The following is a 27,356-nucleotide window of genomic DNA, read 5'->3' as shown; positions in this document are numbered from 1 at the left end:
AATTAAGTATAATATTTTTAATAAAATGTACCTGTTTACCCCATTTCCAATCAGGGCCTCTTATAACTCTAGCTCCAACTCCTTCCATCATGAATCTCGTCGCTCTAGAAGAGTTGGATGAATTAGGTGTATTAGACTCCATACATGCCTCGGTAATAACTATTTAAAATACAAAAGCGTTAAAAACGCTTTGCATTTAAACAATATTTATGTTTTAACAACACTAACAGCAAGTAGGTAGGTACAAGAGAATACAGGAGTTGCTTCAATTGTCATTTGTCACTTCTTGACTTTGACGTTGACGTTTGTAAGTTTTATTTACATTTGTTTTTATTTTATAAAGATAATAAAGCCATAATTTAAAAAATAATGCAAAATATTTTGCTGACTTAGATATCGCAAAGTTTTATTTTAGATATAGCCGTTATATACTGAATTATTTTAATCGTAAGTAACAATACAAGAAATCTCCACGGTACGATAGTTTATTTGTATTTTCAAGATATATCCCTATTGGAACGTACCAAAGATGCGTATCTATGAATTTGAAAATGTCATATTCATATTTTATACGTCTCTCAAAGTGTCAGTATGTTCCACACTCCACAGAAAACATTCTAATTTCTAATATACTTGTCAGTGCTTGTCAGTTGATCACTGCATTCAATAGCGGGGACTGCAGCTGATTGTGTAATAACAAATTAGTTTTGTAATTTGTAACAATCAGGTAGTTTACATGGTCATCATGTCATTTAATCGTAATAAATACGAGAAAGCTCGTAGGCGACTTGCAGCCGTAACTTTCTTGTCTAACATTTCTCTAGACGGATCATTCAAGGATACTGAGTTGTGCCAGATAATCGATAAAAAATCGACAAAATCAGAAAAATGTGACTGTGAAACAAAAGCTAAAGATATTCAGAATAATAATCACAAAGATATTTTACGTAACAGTATTCATAATCGCTCTAAATTACCCCAAACTACTAGCCCAATCCAAAAAAGCGGTGGAGACAATCTGTCCTTAAGTTCTGATTCTGAACCAGTTGCAATAACTCCTGTTAAAGGAACTTCTAACAGTAACATTCGAGAGAGGTAAATATTAATATAAAACAATAATAATAATAAAAATATATAACAATATCAAGAAGATATTAAAATACTTTTATTATATTACAGATGCTCCTCTGGTAATACAGATCTATTTAAAGAAAGACATTCATCAATAAGACCTAAGAAAATAAGTGGTATTACACAAGATGATAAAAGCAGTTCAGAAAGTTTAAACTTTGGTAATGATCAAATCTTTAATTTATATACTGTCTACTTTATAGTTACCTGACATACTTATGTCTTAATTATTATAGGCCGCTTTAGAACAAGCAGTACATGCATTCTGGAAAATCATGCTTATAACAAAGAATTAAGATTAATAAAGTCAGCTAAAGGTGTATCATTTAAAGATGAAAGACTAGTGTTTGCTCCAGCACAAGGTGTTCCATGTGTTTTATTCAGTACTATACCATATTCAAAAACAATAAAAGGTGTTCGGTAAGTTGAATTTATTTAACTATAAAAGTTTAATAGGTATACTATATTATAATTTACATAGGCACATTCAATGTGCCTTATGTGCCTTTGTAAATTATAGCCCTATATAAGGGAACCGCTCCCACTAGGACACTTCTGTTTCCACTGTCTGCCACATTTACAGTTGCACAATCATGCACTGCATCAACATTTGCCTCAATTGACTATTAAAATTTGTAAATTTGTTGATAGGGCTGATTTAAGGAAAGAAGGTGTGCGCAGACGCAATACATCTGGTCCTAGGCCATTGTCATCTATCACAGACAATGGTGTAGATCCATTTGACCTTTTAGGCTTGGAGAGAGAGGAGAATGGACAAGACATTTCATATTCTAAACTCCTTGTACCATCAAGAATTTGTACCAGGGAACAATATAAAAAAATGTATGAAGGAGATTTTGCTGATAAAGCTACATGGAAAATTTTAAATCGCCATCCCCATGTAATTGCAAGGTATCCTGTAAATTTCATTACATTACAATTTGATGTTTCATTACAAACCATAACAATTGTGCATGTGTTATATCTTTCACATTCATATTTTTTTGTTTGGTTGTTTATTTCAAGTTGACATATACAGTATGCAAAGTACTCATGTTACCATATATTTATAATATCTATAGGCAACAATAAAATAAATTAAAATTTAAAATGGTTAAGATCATTGAATATCACATACAGCTTTATCATAATTGATTACTACATGTCATCTCTCATGCCATCACTAACATTTAAATTTCAGGACTAAGTTATTGACGAGACGCAAGGATAAAAAATGGTAAAAATAAAAAAAAATATTTTGTAATGCTAAGCTAATTAGTAATACTAATGCTAATCAGACTCACCAACATAGCCCTAGTTTATTTTAGATTATCCACAAAGTGTATGTAGAATACTGGTTATTTTATTATAAAGTTTCTTAAAAAAATCTTAAATTAGTATAATTTTAACTTTTTTATTAATTTGATTAACTTCCATTTGTTACAAAGTTTTGAAATCCTATACTAATTAATTGGTAGCTATTACAAGATATATTCAAGATAATATAAATTACATTGAAATGAACGTGATCTTTTCAATAATGCAAATAGGCATAACTATCTACTATAAGTTTGGTTTGTATCTGAAAATAAGAATATTTTTAGTTACAATGTGTAATAAAGTTGAGACGCTTGTTTAGCCAGCTAACACTAACCCATGCCGTTAATTTAGCATTTTTAATATTAATATTGGTTAGGATGTCACACAAATTAAAAGCATGAAGATGTTCACGTGAGAAGTAATGTATTGAACTTAATGCATGTTATTCAATCAATACAGCTTCAGTAAGATGTTAATTGCATGAGAATCATAGTTGTATATTTGTGATCTTAATTTAATGATAACATGGTCTAGGTGCTTTTCCTATGAATCATCACAACGGTCTACAATTGCATCATCTCCTCCACATTCATCTATTGAAAATAAAACTTTTGATTGGGATGAAGGAGCAATAATATCTCAAAAATATGTGAGTTATATTTAAAAACTATACATTCATGATATATATATTTCTTGTTATAGTTACTGTTTATTACTGTTGATTACAAGAATTTTACAATGACTTTATTTACACTTGTTCTACACAATTCAATTCTATATACACTCGTAGTTACAATATTTAAATGCTATTTCTAATAACAAGTTGTCTTGACAAAATCTTAGAACGTAATCGGCCCCGGGTGCCGTGTCGTTTGTGCTTTTATTGGAAACCCACCGGAACAGACGCAGCACACGACCGTCACTTAATACAATCAGTAATGGAACCAATATCAAATGACGTCCTCGTAATTACAGTGACACCTATTATGTAAATTATGCTAACGAATCAAAGGATTTTATTAGTACAAATAGATTGTATTGAATACATGATTATATCATCTTGACATCACTAAAGTTATATATATTTACATTAATGTTATGACTATCTTAGTCATATAATTGTCGTTAAAGTCCTTTTTAATAGACTAAAATAATTACTTACATTTTATATTTATTATATTACAGGTTCATTATTGCCCAAATGTCCTTGATGATCCTGAACTAATTGCTGGGAAGCACAGAACACTTCTCACATTCACTTCATACATGACGTCCATTATTGATTATGTGAGACCACAAGATTTGAAAAAAGAGCTTAATGATAAGTTCAGAGAGAAATTTCCACATATAAAGTTAACATTAAGTAAACTTAGGAGGTACAATAAATATATTTTTAACATTTTTGAAGTGTAATTCTGCACACACTTATGAAAGAATTGGATATATGAAGGATATGAAATAACATAAAAATTTGGACATAGTAGGACTCTAACCCGCGCCTCTTAGATTCCATTCAACTATAAAATATGTACTATAAGATATATTTATATGTTTACTTTAAATATTCTTTTAAGATAAATGTTTTTGGTATGAATTATTATGCACTTTTGTTTCCACTCACTTTGGATGTAGAAATTTATAAATGTTGCTGTCGCCAAACCTATAGAGCATATATTTTCTTCCAGTAATTGATAAACATAAAATATATTTACATATTAAAATAAGTTTATATACTTATTTGCAGTATTAAGAAAGAAATGAGAAAAATAGCCAAACATGATAGTGGCGGCATAGATTTGCTGTCAGTAGCCCAGGCATATGTTTACTTTGAAAAATTAATACTCGCAAATCTCATCAATAAAGATAACAGAAAGCTTTGTGCTGGAGCTTGCTTGTTGCTGTCGGCAAAGCTAAATGATGTTAAAGGTGAAATGCTGAAAGCACTTATAGAGGTAAACATTTATTTGTATACTTAAAAGACTGTCAACAATAACATATTGTCTATTACACAATGATTGCTTTGCATTTAATTCTCGTAGCTAGGAGGCTGCAGTAGGAGGGTTAAAAAATACGATTTTGTATAAACTAAATTAATTCATTTAAAGATACTGATTAATTTAATTATATATACTATAGAAAGAATATTATATCTATATATTATTATATATCTATTGTCCTCAATATAAGAACAAACAATAACGAATTTAAACCTAATTAAATCTAAGTTAATCTATGACTTACTTATTCCATGTTACAATAATAAGTGTGGAAAAGAAGAGATTCCTTTCCCGCAAGCGCCATTCACCTATCTATACTTTTCAACATTTTGTGGTGCTCAGCCGGCTATCAGGTGGACACATTATAACATAAATTTTTAAATATTTTTTTCGCCTGTGACACCGAGCGTTGTATAACAATTTAATTCCGCCTCTATTTGTTAATATTCTCGCAATGTGTGATTCTGTCCATATTATTATAATACAATGTGTATAATATTATAACACAAATGTAATATTGATCGTTTATTCCAGCGCATCGAAACTACATTTAGAGTGAACAAGAAGGATTTGATCAAATTCGAGTTTGCCGTGCTAGTTGCGCTCGAGTTCGGGCTGCACGTGCCGCCGTACGAGGTGTTCCCACACTACCAGCGCCTGCTGCACGACTCGTGACCCTGGCGCCGCCTCGCCCTCGAGCACTGCGCGCGCGCGTGCCGCCGCCGCGCCAGTATCGTGGACAACCTGCGGGCCAGTGCTTGGATGTAGTGCTAGGGATGGCAAACGTATAGTGAATTGTCAATATCAGGGTTGTCAACCACAATGTTTTTAATAGAATAACGATGTAATGGCGTTGAGTTCGCCATTGAACACCTAATGTCTTGAAAATTGGAAGCTAGTAGGGAAAGATGTGGCTTCACACTAAGTTCCCTTTATCTATTGCAGGTTACAGTGTGTGGCTAATTAAAATAACCATTTATTCGTTTTTCACCGTCGTTCCGTTAAAAATTAGAATGCACTAATATAGTAACAATAGCTATAATAAGCAAATAGCAAGCAAAAGCAACTAAATCGTAGCACGTTAAATAAATTATAATTTTCACTTGTAATTGAGTGAAAACGGCACATGAGTTTTAAATAACTTGATATTATCTAATTAATGTATTAGTGGTGTTGATCACTCATCTTAGTGAAAACTTAGTGAATTCCCGTTTTGTTCTGTATATGTAATTGATATGGTATGTAAGGTAATGAAAGTTCGAAAACTTTTAACAGAAAAGCTGGTATTCGAGCTTTCAATGTAATATGTAGAAGCTCTAGAGCAACTGCAAAGATTTTGAAGAATTGAAGACTGTACGACATACAAACGAGAATTTGTATTTCTTGCAAAAAAATCCGTCATCAGTGAGATGTAGATCAAAAAGTTTTAAAGAGTTTATTTTAAATAAGTCACATGTTAACATAAAAAAATCTTAATTAAATATTTCAAAATGAAATAAAAAATTAAAATATAAAAAAAGTTAAGAATACAAGTAAATACTATATATTTTTTCTACAATTATTTAATGTATATTTTAATATATTTGTATATGTTTTCGAAATCATTATTTATTATTGATGAAACTTTAAAATAATACTCATATCAAAGATTCGGTCTATCGTGGTACAGTATCTGACTACAAATTCGGTTGTGAGTTTGATTCTCACTCAGAAGAATGTATTATAATATTTTTCCCGCTCTGCTAACGCGGCGTTGAATTCTGCCACTCAACACGCCAGTCTCGAAGATCAGTGGGACAGAGTGTCTTAATATTAGGTTCCTTCTGCTACATGATATAGCGTGAAGGGTATAAGTAAAAGCCAGCATATACTGCTAAGTTAAAGTCAATGGGATCTGGGAACAAGTAACTAAGTATGTTTTGATATTGATAGAAAGTTTGACAACATTCAAGATCCACATTAATAGCTCTGAAATATTAGTTTATTTATTCGATGGTAGTTTATTCTAGTCTTTTTAGTGAATTAATTAGCCTTGTAATTGATAGGGAATATTTAGTCCTTTCATAGCTATAGTAATTTAGACTATGTAAATGATTAAAAATCATTTTTTATTATTTTTTGTAATATATTATATTTTTAAACTTATTACGTAAACTGAGTGATATATGGCAATCCGATTGCTCATTAACTATGCCAAAGATATGGTAGGACTTAGTGTATAGAATAATATTACGTGAATGATTAGCTTCTTTGCAAACAACCTCATATTTATAAAAGCATAAGATATGTAGCGTAATGTAAACATTTAATATTGACTTACTATCATGTTTATCGGTTTGGTTTGCCAAGAATTGTACAAACGAAAACAATCATACTATATATTTATAAATAACATACATTAATGACTGTATCAACCTTAAATTTTCGAGTTTAGATGAGATTTAGACACAATTAACTTGAGCCCTAGAATATTTTTTAACAGTGGTTGTAATGTTGTTACTTCTATTTTTTTATAGTAAATTTCCATATATACAGTTGACTCCGATAAAGCCGTTGTCCAAATACCATGTTGTTGATGCAAAGAAGCAAATATACTCTGGTCGTTCCAGCTTAAACTTATTACGCTTAAAATGTGAGATAATCGACCAATTTACTTGGTAGTAAGCAAAGGTTATAATTGTACAATAGATTAGTTGGTAGATGTTGTTAATATACTATGTAAGACAAAACTTAACCTGTATAGCTACGCATAAACGAAGTGTAACCTTCGATCACCTATATACTAGATAACAGATTGCATACAAATACGGCTTAAAAATATGGCACCAGTCAATATAAACATAAATTCAAAATTCAATATTTTATTTCAATAAAATCCAACCTTATAACAGTGTGTTAAGGCTTAATTTAGTATAGCGCGTAGTGGATAGAAAACATTTTACTCCTAATCTATCTATGATTTTTTTTCTTTCAACTGTTTTTAACTCTCTGCGATTGAAGTTTTCCCATAGACACCACGAAATAATACTGATTTTATAATGTTTTGTGTTTGCTTTAGGACACTGTGGCATTTTGGCACGTCCGCACGTTGGCTGAGGTTAGACCATAACTAAACACTAAAATCAAATAAGAACACATTTTTTTTGTGCTCTTACTTCTCGGGCTTTCGGGTTTTTTAATCCTCAATCTAGTATATAGTTGATCAAAGGTGTAAACCTTTAAATCCATACATTGATTCAAATGTCTTTTTTTATTTTAATATATAAAAACTGTAAAACAAATAGTTGATACATATCTGTTTCTTATTAAGAAAGCAATTACAATTTGGTATAATAAATATTCACCATAAAATATGACCATCTTTTCTTCAAAATATAACTTTTAAAAAGTGTATTTTTTATTAATTAATAATTTTAACCCCAAATAGACAACGAAATATATTAAATATGCCAAACTTTTTTTAGGATTATTTATGTCTTACAAAAAAACAATGCCTGCAGATTATGCATTTATATTATTGATGTAATCGGCGCAACGAGTTGTGATGTTTGAAAAAAGAGCACGAATCAAACAGTTGCGTGCATAATATTTAGCATGCGGACGAAAGCGCCACTTTGTGTATTTCTGAAGTGGTGCCTTTAGTGTTTGGCGGTGCCCTCTCCCAATGTTGTAGCGACCCTAAGGCACCTAATATACGCATCCGAAACATCATAACACGTTTCGTCGAGTATAATGGTTTCTGAACTATAAAAATATTAGGTTCTAAAATAACCAAAATTATCGTTATTTACTCTAAGTACCTTCTAATTTAATAATCTTTTATAATTAAATTTCTTTTTAACATGCTTATATACTTAGCTCACCTGTAACAATTTTCTTTATTGTTATAAAGAGAAATAGTCCAATACCAAGTCTTTGTTGCGATCTTTATATTAATTCAACTTAACCAAATGATTGCGCATTTTGATTAGTTAGTTACATGCTTAGAGTATCTTTACCACATTATATGATAACTACTTATTTAATAAGTGACATATTTTATAAACTTAATTTATTACATTAGAACTACATTAATTGTTAGTTGTTATTTAGGTCTAGAAATATACGAATAAATGATTTATTTGTTAAATATTAGTTTTATTTGAGTATTTAGGTATATCCATATTTATTAAAATATAATAATAAATAAAAACTGTTCTTCCATAATCCATGCATAATTGTATGCCTACATATTCGAACTTTTTTTTATAATTATCTAGGTATTTATTTTTCTTTTTTATTTTAAAACCTATTGACAAATTCATTCATTATTAAATCTTTGGTTTAGTCATAAATGCTATGTGGGCTTAAAAGCCATAAGCAAGATAATTAATCGAGCTAGCTAATTAAATAAACTTTATACGATTACTTAATAAATATGTATTACGTTGATTCACAGAAAACTACATCGCGTCGCGATAGTTCTTTGATTTTGAGCGGCATTACCTTTAGAAGTGAGTTTGAATCAGCGCACACAGTACGTGAACAGTCGGCGACTCATATCATAAGTGAATCCGATGTTTCTATCGGGTACCGCTCAAAAGGTTCTGTGAGAAAGGAAATTATTATTTCATTATTCGAATCAATGCTTGACAACATTGTAGAGTCCTGGGAAGTGATTCAAAAACGCCAAACTGAAACAACTACCTTAGAGGAATTCAAAACGACTAGTGAGCTGATCGGTATTAATAAGAAAAAGAAAGCTATAGGTCTAATTATAGAAAATATTTTTGATTTATTTTAAAAATAAGATTTAAACCATACATGAAACATCACCAAATTGGATAATTACAGGTAACAAGCCATCTAAATCGAAAAAGAGTCAATCAAAAATGGAATCAAGTGATAATGCACAGGTAATGAAACATAAACTCACTTTGTAAACTGTTGCCGTTGTTTTAGCACTATGAAAAATATTTTTTAATAAAGGTATAAAACATTTAACGTAGCGGGATTTGGAACCACGCCTCTTGGAAATCGTCCGGTTGTTCTGACCACTAAGCCATACGCTTGTGTCTAGCTACGTAAATTGTTATATGTTCATTTATATATACCCACAGTCGTTTTATTTGTATATTGCGTAGTTTTCTTCGTATTTCTCACTACGTTTTCTAAAGATTTTTTTTCTTGAGTGTAAAATAACACTTAAAAAAGTTTAAAATTTTTAAGAATGTCAAAAGTAGGGACATCTGTTTTGTTAGTCTCTAATGTGATGAAGAATTCATTTAGTTACTTGATATTAAATATTTTGAATTTAATTAAGAGTCGTGAGCTCTACTTGTAGCGAATTCAACACATAACCTTGACAGATAATATATTGCTTGAAGAACTACTTAAGTACTTAACCCAATATTTGCATGTTGTAGAATGATTTACTCCAAATATGTTGGTGGGCGGCACCAGACGAAAAAGCTACAATTCGTTTCCGCAATGGAAATTTATATGAAGGAAACATTTCTATGAAATGTATGCATGGAGAAGGCCGATATCAGTGGTCAGACGGAACAATTTACTTAGTAATCTCTTTTATTTGTCTTAGTTACTTACTTAATACATTACTTAGGACATTTAATCTGGTGATAATTTATTTGTGTTTATTAATATTTTATTTTATTTTACTCACCTATAGGGATCTTTTAAAGAAAACGAAATAAATGGCAAGGGAATCATTCAATGGAAAAATGACACATGGTACGAAGGGGATTTTGTGGGAAATCTTCGGCATGGCAATGGATTATATGTTGATTCACGAAAACAGCGATCGTACTACGGAGGTTGGTATTACGGTACTAAACATGATGAAGGCGTCATTTATTATGACGGAACGTTTAAAAACTGTTATGAAGGAGAATGGAATCATGTAAGAATGTACCTACTTATATTTAGACAGACAGATCTTGTGGAAAACATGTAAATAATGTAATTAATAAATTAATCTAAAATTATTGTTTAAAGAACGTACGTCATGGATTCGGTTCTCGCGAATATTGCAAGTCAAGCGGGTATAAAGGTGAATGGGATAACTATGTTAGGGAAGGAAAAGGTTTGATGATCTGGCAAAATCACGATGTAAGTTACTTACTTAAAAAAGTATAAACTATTTGAATATATATCATGAAATGTAATGTAACTATAATAACTTTTAACGCAAAGTTTTACAGAGGTGAATGGAAAAATGGCGTAATGTCAGGTTATGGTATTTATATTTGGAACATGTGCTATAATACTTCAATGTCGTGCCCTTCTATTTGCGCTTATCGTGGTTTTTGGCATAGGGGCAAACGTAACGGATTTGGAGTCCTAAATCTAGGTTTTGGTCTTGGTTCTTTTTACAAAGGAGAATTTCTAAAAAATAAAAAACACGGTATGGGAAAATTTGTAACTAACAATGGTCGCATCTTACAACACAAGTACTTGTTTGTAAATGATAATATGAGTTCATTGGACAGAGGAGATAATGATGGTAATAAACAAGCTGAGCCTTTCACATTCGATATTTGTGACAACTCTGTTGGCCTTCTCTACCACGTTGAGAAAGTGATAAAGAATATCGATAAGCAATCTGAAATAAGAGCTAAAATTGTCAGTGATTTTATAGAAAACAATAAACACTTAAATATTCCTCAAAATAAAATTGAGGAATACACTGTGCAGATAAATTTCGAAGATTTAATTAACTTTGAGATTAGTTCATTGAGTAAATCTTTGAGGTGCTACGAATCGAGATTAAAACAAATTTACTATCAATATGCTACGATATGTAACAAACAAGAAATACTTTTTAATCCAATTCTTATTCGTTTATATTTGTGGCAATTATATTATGACTGCAATTTACATGATAAAGGATTAACTCTTGTTGAAATTGACAATTTATTTCATGAAAACCCGGAATGGTTATCGAAAAATCCTCATAATCCATTTGATAAAATCTACTTTTGGCAATTTCAACATAGTTTAATTACAGTTGCTAGTAAATTATATGCAAAGAGACAGTTACCGGATGAGAAACCAGATACAATGTTAGCGAATGCGTTTAGAGTATTTATGGAAAAAGATATTTTACCTGGAATAGGTCGTAAAAAAGGTAAAAAAATAAAAAAAAACTAATAATTAATATTTATTTCCATCATCATCCCAGCCTTTAATACCACCCAAAGTTTTTCTTGACAATCGGTCTTGAGCTTCCCACATCCAGCGGCGTAGAGCTGGATTCGACAAGAGATCTCTTCCTTGCTTCTACCATGCATCCGATTTCCACTATCTTATTATTGGAGTTGGAGTTAATAGCGCTCGGGGTTTTGGATTTGTACCGGTATTCGACGGAACGTAGATTTCAGATCAGTCGAGTTCACCAGTCAGTTTATAAAAAAAATATTAGATTTTAATTTCATAATGAGTAGCCAAACAAAATATCCAAAAAAAGTTAAATTGAAGACTCCTTTATACTTGAAATCGGTGTTTAATAAATACATCGTCTTTTCAAGAGTTTAATTTTTTATCGTTTTATTATTGCAGCGAGCAAAGCAAGCGGGGATTAGTGAGCGAAGCCTCCTAGTCTTAGTTTATATGTATATGTATAAAGAAATATCTACGTAGTAATTATTCGTATTTTTTAGGCAAGCTTGTTGATAATTATGGTATTTTCGTACCATTGAGAAGCTTATATAAGTTATATACTAGTCTCGAAGGGCCATGTACTGCACGTAATTTTTTGTGTTCAGTACGACCTCCACCACACTCTTCTCAGCCACAACCTTTACTTGTGGAAGGAAACCCTATTTTGGGGAAAAATGCCTACATATTGGGAGATGAATTGACTTTTACTTCTGGTATTTCTTTTTCTCTTGTTACATATTTTCTGCATAAATACCTATACTCGTATCTACGTAATTACTAAGTTCTCATTTTTATCTAGTTTGATATTTACTTGTTATATAAGAATTCCCTTTTAGAAATTATTAAGAAGCAATCTCTTTAAATCTCACGTCTACACACTGCACAGTAGAGGACTTGTTGACTGTCATAGGTACTTGCCAATATTTTGTTTTTTTGGTAATTTCTACTACCGTTAACATATTACAGACTACCCAATGGAAAATATGGTATCTGAATTAAGATCTAATTTCAAACTGTTTAACATAAGCAATTTACCTACTCAGACAATTCTGAAGATATTTTCAATAATCTTCCCTCAAATATACGAGAGTGAACACATCATGGATTTAAATATAGAAATCACGTTTTTTGAATTTTACCAAATATTTATTACATGTGTGGAAGAAAGTATACGTATTGCGGACGATAATATGCGTATAGAAGAAAAAACTCTTTTGCCAAATATTGTAGATACTCAATCCGCACGAAAATATAATAAACAATAATTCTAAATAATACAAATGGTGTTTTATTTTGAACTCGTTGCTATCCCCTAAATTCATTTGAATGAAATTTATAGTCCATATTAAGTACTTAACAAACGCTGTTTAGTGTGAGCAGGATTTATTGGCGAGCTTACAAAAGTAAGAAATTTTAAATATTCCATATTCCAGCTCCTATCTACTTACTTAACACATTAAGAAATGCAGTTTTAGCAAGAAATCTTCATATTAAAATTATAAACATTACTTATTTGATTTGTAAGTAGGTTAGTATCTACGCCAAATAATTGATATGTAACCTAAGAGTTAAACTTAACTATTTTTAATTAATAAATGTATCTTTCGAGGACGTCATGGAGTAAGTAGAGGCACAAGCGTGAAACTGTAAACGTAACGTTTGTGGGACGTTCGTTCTCAGTATTACTTAGTTCTCTTTTTTTAGTAAAACAAACTTAGTGATTTGATATTGTAGTACCTGTATAGGTGGTTCATTTAGTAGCTGACATCGACTTCAAAAATATAAAATCTTTCTTTAATTATTTCTGTTTAACAAAATCAAAGTACGTTTTACTTTATGTTAAGTAAGCAAATTTATTTTTTACTTTATTGTTTGAAGACGGTTTTTTTTTTGATGAAATTTATTTTAAAATATATAGGTACTTAAAAGTAACATATAATCCACAAGTGACATGAAATTACAAAATGCTAACAAAATTGACACCTTATTTAAAAGAAAGGCGTCAAGGCTTATTAATATATTTTTTTAAATTCTCATATAAGTATATACATTTTGAAGATGAGGACGAAAAACCCTATGGCGAAAAAACCACGACAAATCTTATTCTCGAGAAATTCTTATGGTCCAAAAGTAAAGGTTGAGAACTGGGACTTCCAGAATCATATCGAGAAGAGAGACAATTACGTTTATCGCGATCAACTAAGTAACCACTTAAGTACCTACTTACGTTGGGGTGACCAGGATCAAAACGTAGGACAAACCGAAACTAGTGCTATGCTTCAACAAATTTTCACAAAAACTAATCCTACATACGAATTTAAGCCACTAGTAAACTTTACTTCTTATCCATGTACGGAGTAAGTTACCCCTGATCTATAGTAGAATCTACCAAGCAGTTATCTATATAACTAGAAATGTATCATGTTAATTTTGCCTTGAAATATACTTTAATTAGTGTGTAAGTAATTTTCCTTTGCTCGTTAGTACCCCTGGGCGTAACAAATTAATGAAAAATGCAAACTTGGCACAGCTTCCTCCAGACTTTGGTGTAATGGATTATCTAACCACGCAACAAGACGATTACAGGAATCCATTTGCTACTGTAGCTAAACCGGTAAATTTAACCATATGAATATAATATGAAGGAAAAAATATTATTTGACCTAATTTTAATATTAACCATTTATTTTTCAGTTAACTATGGCGTCACCACCGTGGTTACTTAATAGAGTGATTCGTTCCGATTTAACTCATAATCATGGGACGGCACCGCCTAAAGGCGACTATCAGTGTTTGGACACACACACGCCTATCAGTCACATTAGAGACATGAGGCTTTTTCGCTACCAATCTTTTAACCCTGCTTCCTGTCTACAGGATTTTCCTGCTGTTGATTTACATGATAATAAATAAAACATGATGTCCTTAGATTTCATTTATTATCTAATTTTGAAAATTAATAAAGTCAAATGAAAATAATTAACAAAAGATAAGAAACAAACACAGTAACATTATAAAATAACTTGCGAAAATGTAATTGAAAATATTTGGGTAAAATTTTAGTAAGATGTAAAAAGCGAAAATGTTACATGCAAGCCAGTATTTTTTAATTAACGCTTTACATTATTTAAAAAATTAACCCAAACATACAACTTGCAAGTCACCGCAAACAATTCTTAAATTCAAAAAATAATCCAAAATGACAAACAAAATTATTAATAAATCTTACACACATTTATATGCAACTAATGAAATAAATTTTAAATATCTTCCCTTATGACACAAACAAAATATAAAAAAACCTTGAGTTTGTGTGCTTAAAAAATATAATTAGCTCTCATGTATGAACTTAGATATTACAATATGACAACTTTATTATTAAATTAATGGGCATAAAAACAATCTCCAGCTCCACTGACATTAAATTTTCTATTGTTTACCCAACACAGAGGGTGTAAACTTCTTAACAGTTAAATACTTAATTTATTTTTTAGTTTTGATATTATATTTCTTAAACATTTAGTACAATACACATAGTAAGGCAAATTTAAAATAGATATTTGCACTGAAGGCTTTATAAATTAATCTATCACAAGCTGATATAAATAAATGCTTGCTGACTTGATATTGTACTTTACCTGTGTGACTCCCTATAACATTCACTGTTTATATATTACAAAATATTAAATTAAAATACTTGGTACAACATTTATTAAGAAATGTAGCACCTCCCTGGACGATTTTACTAGTCAAGCAGCAAACAAGTTCCAAAAGGTGTCTTACATATTTCTGCAGTAAGGCTATATACATATAAATTAATCAATTTTCTATAGTCAGTATGATAATGATGATGATAAATATTTAACATTGTAACAAATGAGATCTTACGTATAATATTTATATTTTAATAGGATTATAAGAGCTAAAATATACTGTGCATGTGCTTAGTCAACTTGAATACCCTGTATACTAAAATTTCTTCTAACCTTTCATTTGATAACAGTTGTAAAAAGTGCGTCGTTTTAAGGGAGGTGTAATGTTAATTTCTCCTATTTCACCTTTTGTTTATTTTATATTACTTGCTTTTAGCTTAAATTACATGTATTTTTCATAGTTTGTCAAATTACAATGATATAATTGTAATTTTATTTCAAAATAATCTCTTAATACCTTTTCTAAGCTTTGTAAAAGCTATTAACTGGACAAGAAAAAAGTTAAATCACATGCAAATACATACAACACATGAGGGTTATTTATTCACATTCTATTTTCATGATATGGTAAAAAAATATATAACATCTTGTTCATACACTAAGACTATTTTTTTCTCCATATGATACATACTATTACATTTATTTTACCTTAAAATGAATTAGCAAGATCTAATATTTAATAATTTCAAATAATTGAAATTACTTTAAAGTTAAAATAGAAAAAGAACTTAATACATCAACATTAAATCAAACATGGTATAATAAAACAAAAATTACACATAACATTTTCAAAAATGATAAAAAAAACAATCAAAAAGTTTCCACTCCAATAACATAACATAATTGAATGAGCAATAATAACTGAAAAGTATCTTTTATTAATGCCCAACTTATAAGATCAGCTCTAAAAATAAGCTTTATAAATCTTAATAAAAATAAAGTCAATAGTAACAATACTTAAACTCACATTTTTAATGATTTATTCAAGAAAAAAATATTAGTAAACATTTTTTTTGTGAGATGTTCCTTTTTTATTAATTGAAGTATAGTTAAAAGTCAAGGATAATTGAAATCTATATTTATTATATGTTCCTACCTAAGCCCCACACATTATTGATGGAAAATCAACAAAAATATGTATTTTCATGTGAGCTATCATAAGAGTATAAAATGTTAATTCACAAATAAAAATGCAATATAATAAGTTATTGTGTACGCCGCCTTTTAAAACCTTTACCTTTTTTTGATTTCATTTTATGTTTGCGTGTTGTACTTCGGCCTGTTATTTCGTCTGCCAGCATACCTACAGTTGTTAATTTTTTCCGACGATTTTTCTCAGCTTTTGTAACTGGTAGACGTGTTAAATAGTTTTCTTCATATTCAGTTTTTTCCTGTTCATACTTAGATATTGAATGTTTTACATGGTTTCCTGTACTCATTTCTAGAGGTGCCTCTGAGTATTCTTCACGTAATTCCCTCATTACACTAGAATTGAGGAATTGTTTTTTTGCTCTCTCTTTATTTTTCTTTTCACTTTCACTTCTAGTAACACTGTCATCAAAATGAACAGCTGCCAACTTTGGAGGTACATAGATATTAGATTTATCATGTTTTTCTTTTGCATCCCCATCTGATTCATTGCTAGAATCTTCATCACTGCCCTCAATCTTACTTACTAAGTTATCCGGGTTTGCATGATATGATTGAGGATCATCTTCTGAAGTGCCAACAACTACTGTCTTTACAAGTTTATCAATTTGATATTTCAATTTAGAATCTATTGGACGTATTTTTTCTAGTACAGTTCGTATTTCAACAAGTCTGTCAATGGAAGGGTCTGATTCGATTTTTTCTCCTGAACATTTTCTTAATACAATATATGTTAAATTAATTAGATAACTAAGCAGCATTTGATATTTCATTTCCAAAAAACTGAGACCTTTATCCGTAGAAATTTCACCGCTTTTTACGCGTAATAACATGTTATCAACTAATTGTAATACCTGCTGCACATTCATGTTCATTTCTTTAAATAATTTTAATGCTTGTGGCAGGTCAGGTTGTTCCATTTCGTCTGAAGCCTGAAACCAAAATAATACTTTTGTGGTAAATAACAATTATGCTTAATTGTCGTATGGAACAATAATTCGTTAACCATTAATTGAAAATAAAAAAACGTGACAATAAAAAACATTGCTTAAGGTACCTGAACCATGTTGCTTCTCTTCAATGCACTTTTTTATACTTAATCACAATAGTTTTCCTATGCAAGGAACTGTGAATATTATTAAGTATCACAAAATGAACTTTGTCACATTGTCTTTACTAAATAAAACAAAAAATCAAAAATCGAAGCGTTCTCGTTCAATGCATACTTCCATGCCAAACGAGTGATGGAATGGAAATAGGAATTAATCATTCAATTTCAAAGTGAACGTGAGTGAGATATGTTTTTACGAACACGAAAAGAAGTGACACAGATAAAAAATATATATAGATTATAAATACATATAAATTTAATAACGTATGTCACTCACTCAAGATCTGTGTGAAATATTTTGCACACTTTTTTTTCTTCACTCTATTTACTTATTATTATTTATTTTATTATTGAACGCTACTGTAATTACGGTACTTAAGGTAATTAGGTTACTGTTTTAAAATTATAATTTCAGTCTGGTAAATACTTACTAGTGACCGACCGAAGATTCGATTTCGGCCGTGTCGAAACTGACTAGTCAGGCGTCACCAGAGAATACAAAAATCCCACAATATAAATTTTCATTACCATTTAAAAGAAATTGGGTTAAATATATGACTGTATTACAGTACCCTATAATATAGTTACCTACGCGCATCACAATATCCTCTAATGTATTAGAGGATAATGATAATGCGTAGATAATGTTTTAATTAATACATTGCGAATAACTTACATTAAGCATATTATTTAATATTAAGTGAACATGCCTTGATTCAATTGATTCAAACATTGATTCAATTCTATTTTTAATTATATTAATATTCTACATACGGCAAGTGGCAACACACAATATTTCAGTTTTCATAGAAATTGTCAATTTTTGTCTTTTAATTTTTATTGATAGACATGTTATGTATATGTTTTAAGTACCTACTTCGCAATAATTGATCTTAACAATATTTTTACAAAATGATTAATAGGGATATACTATTCTTATTTTGATAGTAAAGAAAGTTTGCTTAGCCAATATGTTTTCAGTAAGTAATTCATTTTAATTATCTATTTATTTTCGTTTTAAATGCAATATTTACATTTATTAGTATTGTTATTTTCAATTTATATTACAGATTTTAACAGTATTAGTGAATCTGATAATTTATAGTTATGGATTCTATGTACCAGGCGTTGCACCAGTTGAATTTAAGAAAGGTCAAAGAATTGAAGTTAAGGCGGTTAAAATGACCAGTATACACACTCAACTACCATATGAATATTACTCACTGCCACTATGTATACCAAAAAATGGAACCTTTTTAGACAAATCCGAAAACTTAGGTGAAGTCTTACGAGGTAACCGTATTGTCAATACTCCTTATGAGGTACATATGGCAGAGAATATAAAGTGCAAACTGTTATGCCATAGACAGAACAATCCTATGAATTGGAGCGTTGAAGAATCAGAAAAGGTTGCTAGTCGCATTGAACATGAATACTTTGTTCATTTGTAAGTTTTTGATCATTGGTATACTTTTCAAATATTTTGTAATCATTTATATTAAAGAAATTAAACTCTTTATATTGTTATCGTCATTGTTAATAAATTTAAATATCATATTTAAGCTGTCATTGTAAACATGGTTGTTTTTTAAATTACTACTCAGGGTAATGAATTATTTGCATTCCCTCAGTCAAGTAACAAGACAAGTGTGTCAATAAGTTGAGTATTAGCACTCAACACACAATATCTGGAAAGGTGGGCAGTGGGAAACACAATGTGTCTTACTACTAGGTTCCCTCTAACTACATTGCTATGTGTAAAATAATACAGTGTAAACTAATTTGAATATTATGTTGATGACATTTTAGATTAGTTGACAATTTACCAGTAGCTACAAGAATAACAAATGCTGACACCTCTGAGAGGACTGTTGAGCAAGGATATCGGTTGGGCTTCATGTCTAAAGGGAAAGCATATATTAATAACCATTTAAAATTACTTCTTAAGTACCACAAGCATAGCCAGTAAGTTAAGATCATTACATTTTATAATTATTACAAGAAATAAAGATTGTGGTACAGTGGGAATTGTCCCAATTGTTTAATGTAAATACAGTACATAGTTGTACATTCAATCCCCACTCGAAAGGAATCAATTAATTTCTTCATCCGTGGGTAGACATAGTGCAAAGTTCAGTTCTGGCACTTAATAAAGGTGGAGCTGCAGAGAATGGAGTGTCTTAACACTAGGTTTATACTATACATCTTGCTACATGCAGAATGAATTGTGAAACTAAAGAATATTATGTTTTGGATTTCAACTATATTTTGTTTCAATTAAAACAATTACATTAAAATACTGTTGCACTTTTTCAGGGATTCTTATAGAGTAGTGGGTTTTGAAGTAGAAACATATTCAGTAGACAAAGATGAATTGGCATTTGTGGATGGGTCTTGTCATTTCCCTTCTGAGACTAAGCCCCAGCTAGTTAACGAGGACACAGGCACAAAGTTATTCTTCACATATTCAGTTGAATGGGGCGAGTCAGATATTGAGTGGGCTTCAAGATGGGATATATATTTAAATATGAAAGATGTACAAATACATTGGTTTTCAATAGTGAATTCTATAGTCGTCCTTTTTTTCTTGTCAGGTACTAATCTAAAAAAATAAAGTTTACTTTTTTTCGGCCGTCAGGGCGCAGGGGTACAAGAGTAACACTGTTAACGTGACTGTTTTGAGTTCGATCCCCACTTGGAGGAATGAAATATTTTCATTTCGGCAATCTGGTAACGAGGCAAAATGTGGCGTTGATTTCCACCACTCCACACGTAATGTCTTGAAAATTCGGCAGAAACTTGGGACCGGAAGTAACATTAGGTTCCCAGGTTCCCCCTGCTTACTCTGCTAGATGCAGGCTGAAGTTATAATGTTTTTGCATTTATTTTATGTTATTGTAATCAACTGTTTAAATTACATTATTTATTTTTAGGCATTTTAACAATGATTATGATACGCACTTTAAGAAGAGACATTGCAAGATATAATTCTGATGAATGTATTGAAGATATGATTGAAGAAACAGGCTGGAAATTAGTACATGGTGATGTTTTCAGACCACCACCTAAAAGAATGCTCTTTGCTGCAGTCATTGGGAGTGGTATTCAAGTGTTCTTAATGGCGCTCATTACCATCTGTAAGTTTTCATTTTTGTGTAGCTTATTCAAGTCCCATATTGTTTTTTATTTTTGTTGTTTACATTTTAAAGTGGCCTGCAGTTTGGCATTGACTATAATAATTAAACTTGCCCATACTAACTAATGTTGTGAGCTCACATATCATGGTGGTGGGATTGTTTATAGTTTTTTTTAAAAATCACATTAAACTTGAATGTAACAAAACTTGATTTCGGTCCTCTTGATATTTGCTCTTAGACCACTAATTGTAAGCCATACATTGTAAAAACTACATCAGAATATTACACACTTGTAATAACTAATTTATGTTGTTAGTATTTTTGTAGTGAGATTTTTACTAATTTGTAAAGTAATTATTTTAAGCTTGTCATTTGGCAAGAGAGGATGGTATTCATTAAATACTTTTAAAGTTTCTAAAATGTTGTTCCACTCTTAGTCCAGAAAAATATTTTAGAAACCATATAATTAAGGGGCTTGAATCCTGCTATGTAAAAAAATTCTGCCTCCATATAAAATAACTTTAGTATGTATAAATTTTTTAAAATGTTAAATATTTTGAAATTCAACCCACAAGTAAAATTTATGTGCACTAGGTTTTGCCTCTACTATTTTTTTATATACTGCTGTTATACATTTCTTCTTTGTCCTATTTACTCTTTTCTATAATTATATGCTTATTATTTCAGTTATAGCAATGTTGGGAATGCTATCACCAGCTAGTCGTGGGGCTTTAATGACAGCTGCTATATTCCTATATGTGTTTATGGGTCTCATAGCCGGTTATTACTCAGCTCGCTTATACAATACTATGAAAGGAAAGCAATGGAAGCAAGCTGCATTTTTAACTGCTACCTTTTACCCGGCTATTGTATTTGGAACATGTTTCTTCTTGAACTTCTTCATCATGGGCAAACATTCCAGTGGGGCAGTCCCATTTTCTACAATGATGTCCTTGCTGTGCCTTTGGTTCTGTATATCTTTACCGTTAGTATATCTGGGCTACTACTTTGGATGTCGTAAACAACCTTTTCAGCATCCAGTCCGGACAAATTTTATACCAAGAAAAGTACCAGAGCAAGTTTGGTATATGAACACTTTTGTATGGTAAGTTTCAAGTTTTCCATTTTTGAATACATATTATCTATACTAATATAATAAAGCGGAAGAGTTTGTTTGTTTGTTTGTTTGTTTGTTTGTTTGTTTGTTTGAACGCTAAGATCTCTGGATCTACTGGTCCGATTTTCATTGTTTTTGTTTTGTATGAAAGCTGCATTCTTCAGAAGTGCTATAGGCTATATAACATTACATTACACATATATCCTATATCTTATAAAACAAAGTCGCTTTTCGTGTCTGTCTGTTGTTTCTAACTCTTCTTCTTCTAAACCACCCAATGGATTTTTATGCGGTTTTCACCATTAGGTCGAGTATTTTTCGTAGAAGGTTTATATATAGTTTATTATTTGTACATTCTTATGTAAATTAACATAAATACGATAAATGTGTATAAAGTCCTACCCGTTGAGACACTTTCGCGCATGCGCTGCTTTAATGGTAAGTACTACATGAAAAAAATGTACTGGAGTATTGTTCCTCTTAATAAGATCTACAAAAAAGTCCGCGAGAGCATATTTTTATCTTTTAAGGATAACGTGTAGTGATCATATTTCTGTCTAAAAATAGTAATTTCAATATATTTTTTATTGTGAGGGATATTTTTCCATAATGGTACTAATCCTTATCCTTTAAAATACTTTATTAATTTTCTACGTTAAACGAAGATAAAGAAAAAATTTCGAAATTGCGAATAGTTTTAGAGAAAAACGCATTTAATTGTTGACACATCACGCCGTTGACTCATCAGCTTTGCCGACTCAAGTTTTACTTATCCCTTACTCTCAGCATATAAATAAGTATGTTAGTTACGTTGGCCATTTAATGTAGATGAACTGTCTTTTACTGTTTTTTCATTTTAATAAGTACTTTAGAAGTTGTTAAAATACTAAAACATCCTTGCTGCGAAACGCGCCTCGCGACGTTTTGCTTATTTATACACAAGCGCGTGATGAGCAGTCATCGGTGGTTCAGTGGTAGAATGCTCGCCTGCCACGCGGGCGGCCCGGGTTTGATTCCCGGCCGATGCATTCTATTTAATTTTCCTGACAGGCAGCCACGTAGTGCCTACCCAACCGGTGTCGCTGTTTTAACAGCATTAACCACAAGCTCGAAAAAAAGACCCGCCTGCCTCTATAGCAAAGAAAATTTAGATGCGTTTCACATATTGAATAATTTCAGTTAAATGTATTATTTCAGCGCGATATTGGTTTCATATTTTTTGTATTAGTTATTAGTAGGTAGGTTTTTGTTTATAATTTCTTCCGTTTAAAAATAGACATTTAAATATATAATAATAAGTACTTGAAAAGATTAGTAGCACAGATTTAAAATTACAGTACTAAAAAATCCTTGCTGATTAACGGTTCGCCGCCCACCACGCGTCCGTCGTGCCCCGCAACATTTTGCTTATAATAGTGGATCCGCCGCACCCGCCTGGCTTCTTTCCCCCGGGCATGGAAGGAAGGCCTGCTCATTATGCTGCTGAGGGATATCGATCTATAATCCTTCTTAGTACGGTCGCCAAGTTGTTCGAGAAGTTACTCCTCTCACTTCTTCAGTCACACATCCACCCACAAAGCGAGCAGTTTGGCGAGTGGGTAAACTACGCAACAGTGATCAACCGAGAGAGAGTATGAGTGGGCAATAGCAGTCTTCCTTGACGTAGCACGCGTATTCTACCGCGTCTGGCACCCGGGCTTACTTCATAAAGTGATCAGAGCGGGCACCCCCCAGCACGTCGCGCATGTCTTTGCCGCTCTGCTTTGTAAGTGACAGGACATGTTGCGTGAGAGTTGAGAGTGCTAGCAGCGACCCGATCGCTGCCGTTGTCCCAGTCAGAATTTTGTCACCTGCTCTCTACGCACTATACATTGATGACATCTCAATGCCCTAACGAGTATTACTCAACGAGGAATCCTGTAGGTCGTACGGAACCTCACCCTCCGGCGAGTGACGCAGGCACCATACTACGTGAACACCACGCGCCACTCACCGCAACCTAACAATAGAAACCCTAGAGGTACACATTGGTCGCCTCGCGTCCAACGTATTCCGTTGCGCCGGTGTATCGGGTCACCTGCACCTAAGGAGCAGCACTCCGCATACCCGGCCGCCCAAGGTCAGACGTCTTCTTCCGAGGAACTTTCTATCCTCCTCCAAATCCGACTCATAAGCAATCATCTTGGTCGTTTAATTTAGGCCTTCCTCAAGAAACCGAGTGTTCAATTCCAATCCCCTCCCGCATGTGTCTGCTCTAAAGCAGGTTTTCGCCTGGGACCACGGTCGGACCAACGCTCTGATGTCGTTCTGAGCTACTACGGAGATGGCCGAGAGAATGCTTCAATTCTGCGCCTGGCAAAGTAAATTTAGAAATGATTGCACGTATTTTGGAGTTATCCAATAATTATAATGTATTTCCACGCGACATAGTTGGGTACATCTTTCGTTTAAGTATTTTTGGGTAAGAGAATAGTAGGTAGTCTGTTGTTTATAATTTCTTTCGTTTAAGTTTTCTGTTATTTGTGTTATTTATTTGTTTTTATTTTAAAACAATTGGAAAATTCTTATTGGAATTACGAAAATGCGGGTTGCATTAGAGTTTAATTAATTTTCACATTATCTTAAGTGCTTTGCAAACATACATTATATGAATAATTCAGTAGTTAAGGCGGGCGAAGCCGCGAGCGGGTCGCAATTTCAATATATTTCTTATTGTGAGCCATATTTTTCCATAATGGTATTAATCCTTATCCTTTAAAATACTTTATTAATTTTCTACGTTAAATGAAGATAAAATTACTTTTTACACTTTTTCGAAATTGCGAATAGTTTTACAGAAAAACGCATTTAATTGTTGACACATCCCGCCGTTGACACATCAGCTGTATGTTACTCAAGTTTCACTTATCCCTTACTCTCAACATATAAATAAGTATATTAGTTACGTTGGCCATTTAATGTAGATCAAAACTGTCTTTTACTGTTTTTCATTTTAATAAATACTTTAGAAGTTGTTACAATATCAAAAAATCCTTGCTGCGAAACGGCTCGCCACTCGCCATGCGTCCGCCGCGTCGCCTGCCTCACACGCATCGGTGGTTCAGTGGTAGAATGCTCGCCTGCCACGCGGGCGGCCCGGGTTTGATTCCTGGCCGATGCATTCTCTTTAATTTTCCTCACAGGCAGCCACGTAGTGCTTGCTTTTCATCAGGGACAGAATGTTTCAATTTCATCGTTTGCACGTATTGGATAATTCGAGTTGAATGTATTATTTCAGCGCGATACATTTGGTTTCATATTTTTTGTAGTAGTTATTACAAATAACTTATTAGTAGGTAGGTTTTTGTTTCGAATTTCTTCCGTTTAAAAATAGTCATTTAACTATCTAAAAATAGTCATTTAAATATATTTTAATAAGTACTTGAAAAGATTAGTAGCACAGATTTAAAATTACGCTACCTACTGAAAAATCCTTAACATCCATCCATCCTAAAACAATTGGAAAATCCTTATTGAAACTAAGTGCTTTGCAAACATACATTATATGAATAATCCAGTAGTTAAAGCGGGCGAAGCCGCAAGAGGGTCGCTAGTGTATTAATAATTCGTACAATTGATTCAATTGATCATTTAGGCCGGCACTGTGGTGCAAGCAATTTTACTGTAAATCCAAAAGCTGCCGGGTCAATTTCCACTTGGGGGAAATAAATAATTTAATATTTTCATTTCCCTGCTCTGATAACAAGGCCGAACGCACGTATGTACGTTCAGTTACTTTGCATTACGTAGAGATCCGCCACTTAACTTAATTATTCTACTGTGCTATATGAGAAAAATGTGAAGCTTATTATTTTATTATTTAACTTAAATTTTCTCTCTTCTTTTTCAGCATCTTAATGGCTGGACTTCTACCATTTGGAGCTGTCTTTATAGAGCTATTTTTTATTTTTAATGCTCTATGGGAAAATCAATTTTATTATCTTTTTGGATTTTTATTTTTAGTATTCTGCATACTAGTTATATCTGTATCACAGATATCTATTGTGATGGTATACTTTCAATTGTGTGGAGAGGTAAATTTCAGTTTTACATTGCATCACACCCTAGCATAACATTTTGTTTCTCTCCTTTCATTGAGTGGTGGAACACATAATTAATTCCCCTGTAGGGGTTTGAACTCACAACAATTTCGTTTACAATCAACTATTGTTCTAATGCGCCACAATGCGCCTCAAATCTCTCAAATGACTTTAAATTAAAATTTGTTAATGTATTATTTTGATCTTATTTTTTAGGACTACCATTGGTGGTGGAAGAGCTTTATTATTTCTGGTGGATCTGCAGTGTATATATTAATTTACTCCATATATTACTTTTTCACTAAATTAGAAATTACGGAATTCATACCCACATTATTATATATTGGTTACACAGGTAAATAAAAAAAATTAAAGATTTGAAAAAAACTTAAACAATTCATAAAATTCTATAAATAAATGATATTTTTTAACTTTTTTATACTATTTATCAATTATTTAAAGAAAACGCTATTAAAATTTTTATTTTCTTTTAGGTCTTATGGTCCTAACATTTTGGATTTTGACTGGAACTATTGGATTCTTTGCAGCATATACATTTATTAGAAAAATTTACTCTGCTGTGAAAATAGACTAAATATAGAGTAGATATAAATTTTAGTCATTTACAAGTTTGTGAAGATAAGAGTCAGTTAACGAGATTTTTATGTAAATAGGATATAATTCCTTGATAGTAAATTAAACATTCATGCTCTTAAGATATCATATATTGCATGTATGCACTTTTTTACAAAGTGTGGTGATGTGGAAGTTTGACTTTTCTTATTAAAGTTTTATTTTGTAGGCCTAATTACTCCACTGCTATTTTATGCACCCTACTTAATAACAAAAATATAAATGTTGCTATCATAAGTTTAATTATGAGTAATAATAATATGATTATCATAGGGAAATTAACAATCTGTTAATGTATAAATAACAAGTTGTGAAGGGCTTTTTTGTTTAAAATATTTTGATATTTTGAAATGCAGTCGTAGTTAATTTCAATATAAAAAAAATACTGCTTATATACTGAAGAATATGTAACACGGAATTCTATGTTACGTCTATAAATAAAGCTTTAATAATAATAATTAGCAAAATGTGAATATATAAAGTTGTTTTGTTTTCGACATTTTTCTTATTATTCCTTTACAACTACACAACTTTTCTTACTACAATTTTTCTTTGGTTATATTATTTTATAAAATAAAATATAATATTTTTTTTCTAATTAAAAATGTCTTTTTATCAATAAAGAAACTTACGTTTTTTTAGTCTGTAGTATTCTATTGTTTAGTCTGTGTAAAAGTAGTTGTCAAATTCATACCGTCAGTTGTTTGAAATTTACATCATTATTTGACATAAGAAATGTCATCCAACTCTGATAAATAAAATATATTTATACCTTATTATTTTTATTGAAAATTCTAAACTGTTTTTAATT

At 31.4% G+C, this 27,356-nt stretch overlaps 6 protein-coding genes across 7 annotated transcripts in view; 4 read left to right on the top strand and 2 right to left on the bottom strand.

The window, feature by feature from the left end:
• Positions 1-286, bottom strand: part of mib1 (E3 ubiquitin-protein ligase mind bomb 1) — a 113,569-nt gene extending 113,283 nt beyond the window's left edge. Inside the window, exon 1 of the mRNA XM_085207567.1 lies at positions 32-286. Within this exon, the coding sequence (XP_085063693.1) occupies positions 32-142 (111 nt within the window). The 5' untranslated portion in view covers positions 143-286. The remainder of the gene's footprint in view (positions 1-31) is intronic.
• Positions 287-594: 308 nt separating this feature from the next.
• LOC146541352 (CDK5 and ABL1 enzyme substrate 2) lies at positions 595-8,577 on the top strand. 2 transcript variants are annotated; one of them, XM_085207579.1, is made up of 9 exons: positions 595-1,095; positions 1,180-1,292; positions 1,368-1,551; positions 1,783-2,043; positions 2,333-2,368; positions 2,986-3,100; positions 3,637-3,827; positions 4,196-4,403; positions 4,983-8,577. In XM_085207579.1, exons 1-9 carry the CDS (start codon positions 737-739, stop codon positions 5,121-5,123), a joined length of 1,608 nt encoding a protein of 535 aa, XP_085063705.1. In that variant the 5' UTR covers positions 595-736; the 3' UTR covers positions 5,124-8,577. The 2 variants fall into 2 exon arrangements, with proteins under 2 accessions (XP_085063705.1, XP_085063713.1); XM_085207587.1 differs by lacking the exon at positions 2,333-2,368.
• A 102-nt stretch (positions 8,578-8,679) lies between these two features.
• Positions 8,680-12,957, top strand: LOC146541351 (uncharacterized). The gene is made up of 8 exons (XM_085207599.1): positions 8,680-9,196; positions 9,282-9,343; positions 9,854-10,003; positions 10,117-10,386; positions 10,443-10,556; positions 10,641-11,574; positions 12,107-12,319; positions 12,573-12,957. Exons 1-8 carry the CDS (start codon positions 8,866-8,868, stop codon positions 12,869-12,871), a joined length of 2,373 nt encoding a protein of 790 aa, XP_085063725.1. The 5' UTR covers positions 8,680-8,865; the 3' UTR covers positions 12,872-12,957.
• A 620-nt stretch (positions 12,958-13,577) lies between these two features.
• Positions 13,578-17,294, top strand: LOC146541350 (uncharacterized). Its single transcript, XM_085207556.1, has 3 exons — positions 13,578-13,963; positions 14,091-14,220; positions 14,301-17,294. Exons 1-3 carry the CDS (start codon positions 13,665-13,667, stop codon positions 14,517-14,519), a joined length of 648 nt encoding a protein of 215 aa, XP_085063682.1. The 5' UTR covers positions 13,578-13,664; the 3' UTR covers positions 14,520-17,294.
• On the bottom strand, positions 14,529-17,767 carry LOC146541349 (neuroguidin). The gene is made up of 2 exons (XM_085207541.1): positions 17,526-17,767; positions 14,529-17,400 (listed from the first exon to the last, which is right to left on the bottom strand). Exons 1-2 carry the CDS (start codon positions 17,532-17,534, stop codon positions 16,525-16,527), a joined length of 885 nt encoding a protein of 294 aa, XP_085063667.1. The 5' UTR covers positions 17,535-17,767; the 3' UTR covers positions 14,529-16,524.
• Positions 17,768-18,384: 617 nt separating this feature from the next.
• TM9SF4 (transmembrane 9 superfamily protein member 4) lies at positions 18,385-27,321 on the top strand. Its single transcript, XM_085207518.1, has 9 exons — positions 18,385-18,559; positions 18,650-19,026; positions 19,389-19,544; positions 19,896-20,173; positions 20,513-20,716; positions 21,404-21,821; positions 25,723-25,906; positions 26,129-26,267; positions 26,407-27,321. The coding sequence occupies exons 1-9, from the start codon at positions 18,551-18,553 to the stop codon at positions 26,505-26,507; spliced, it is 1,866 nt and encodes a 621-aa protein (XP_085063644.1). The 5' UTR covers positions 18,385-18,550; the 3' UTR covers positions 26,508-27,321.
• The last annotated feature ends 35 nt before the right edge of the window (positions 27,322-27,356 follow it).

This window comes from Heliconius melpomene, chromosome 1 (assembly GCF_056956725.1).
Source record: "Heliconius melpomene rosina isolate 202511_hmr_F chromosome 1, ASM5695672v1, whole genome shotgun sequence".
In the NCBI taxonomy this organism is placed as follows: domain Eukaryota; kingdom Metazoa; phylum Arthropoda; class Insecta; order Lepidoptera; family Nymphalidae; genus Heliconius; species Heliconius melpomene.
Note: the sequence above shows the minus strand (reverse complement) of the source record. Positions and strands in the feature narration are given on the sequence as shown.

What these genes read in the sequence shown, in the direction of transcription:
- LOC146541352 (XM_085207579.1), top strand. Translation starts at nt 737, where the DNA reads ATGGTCATCATGTCATTTAATCGTAATAAATACGAGAAAGCTCGTAGG. An exon ending in CATCCCCATGTAATTGCAAG is followed by an intron (nt 2,044 to 2,332) that starts GTATCCTGTAAA and finishes TTTAAATTTCAG; the next exon opens with GACTAAGTTATTGACGAGAC. An exon ending in CAATAATATCTCAAAAATAT is followed by an intron (nt 3,101 to 3,636) that starts GTGAGTTATATT and finishes ATTATATTACAG; the next exon opens with GTTCATTATTGCCCAAATGT.
- LOC146541351 (XM_085207599.1), top strand. Translation starts at nt 8,866, where the DNA reads ATGTATTACGTTGATTCACAGAAAACTACATCGCGTCGCGATAGTTCT. An exon ending in TAAGAAAAAGAAAGCTATAG is followed by an intron (nt 9,197 to 9,281) that starts GTCTAATTATAG and finishes GGATAATTACAG; the next exon opens with GTAACAAGCCATCTAAATCG. An exon ending in TATTTAGACAGACAGATCTT is followed by an intron (nt 10,387 to 10,442) that starts GTGGAAAACATG and finishes TATTGTTTAAAG; the next exon opens with AACGTACGTCATGGATTCGG.
- LOC146541350 (XM_085207556.1), top strand. Translation starts at nt 13,665, where the DNA reads ATGAGGACGAAAAACCCTATGGCGAAAAAACCACGACAAATCTTATTC. An exon ending in ACTTCTTATCCATGTACGGA is followed by an intron (nt 13,964 to 14,090) that starts GTAAGTTACCCC and finishes TTTGCTCGTTAG; the next exon opens with TACCCCTGGGCGTAACAAAT. An exon ending in TTGCTACTGTAGCTAAACCG is followed by an intron (nt 14,221 to 14,300) that starts GTAAATTTAACC and finishes TTTATTTTTCAG; the next exon opens with TTAACTATGGCGTCACCACC.
- TM9SF4 (XM_085207518.1), top strand. An exon ending in AAGTACCACAAGCATAGCCA is followed by an intron (nt 19,545 to 19,895) that starts GTAAGTTAAGAT and finishes GCACTTTTTCAG; the next exon opens with GGATTCTTATAGAGTAGTGG. An exon ending in ATTATATATTGGTTACACAG is followed by an intron (nt 26,268 to 26,406) that starts GTAAATAAAAAA and finishes ATTTTCTTTTAG; the next exon opens with GTCTTATGGTCCTAACATTT.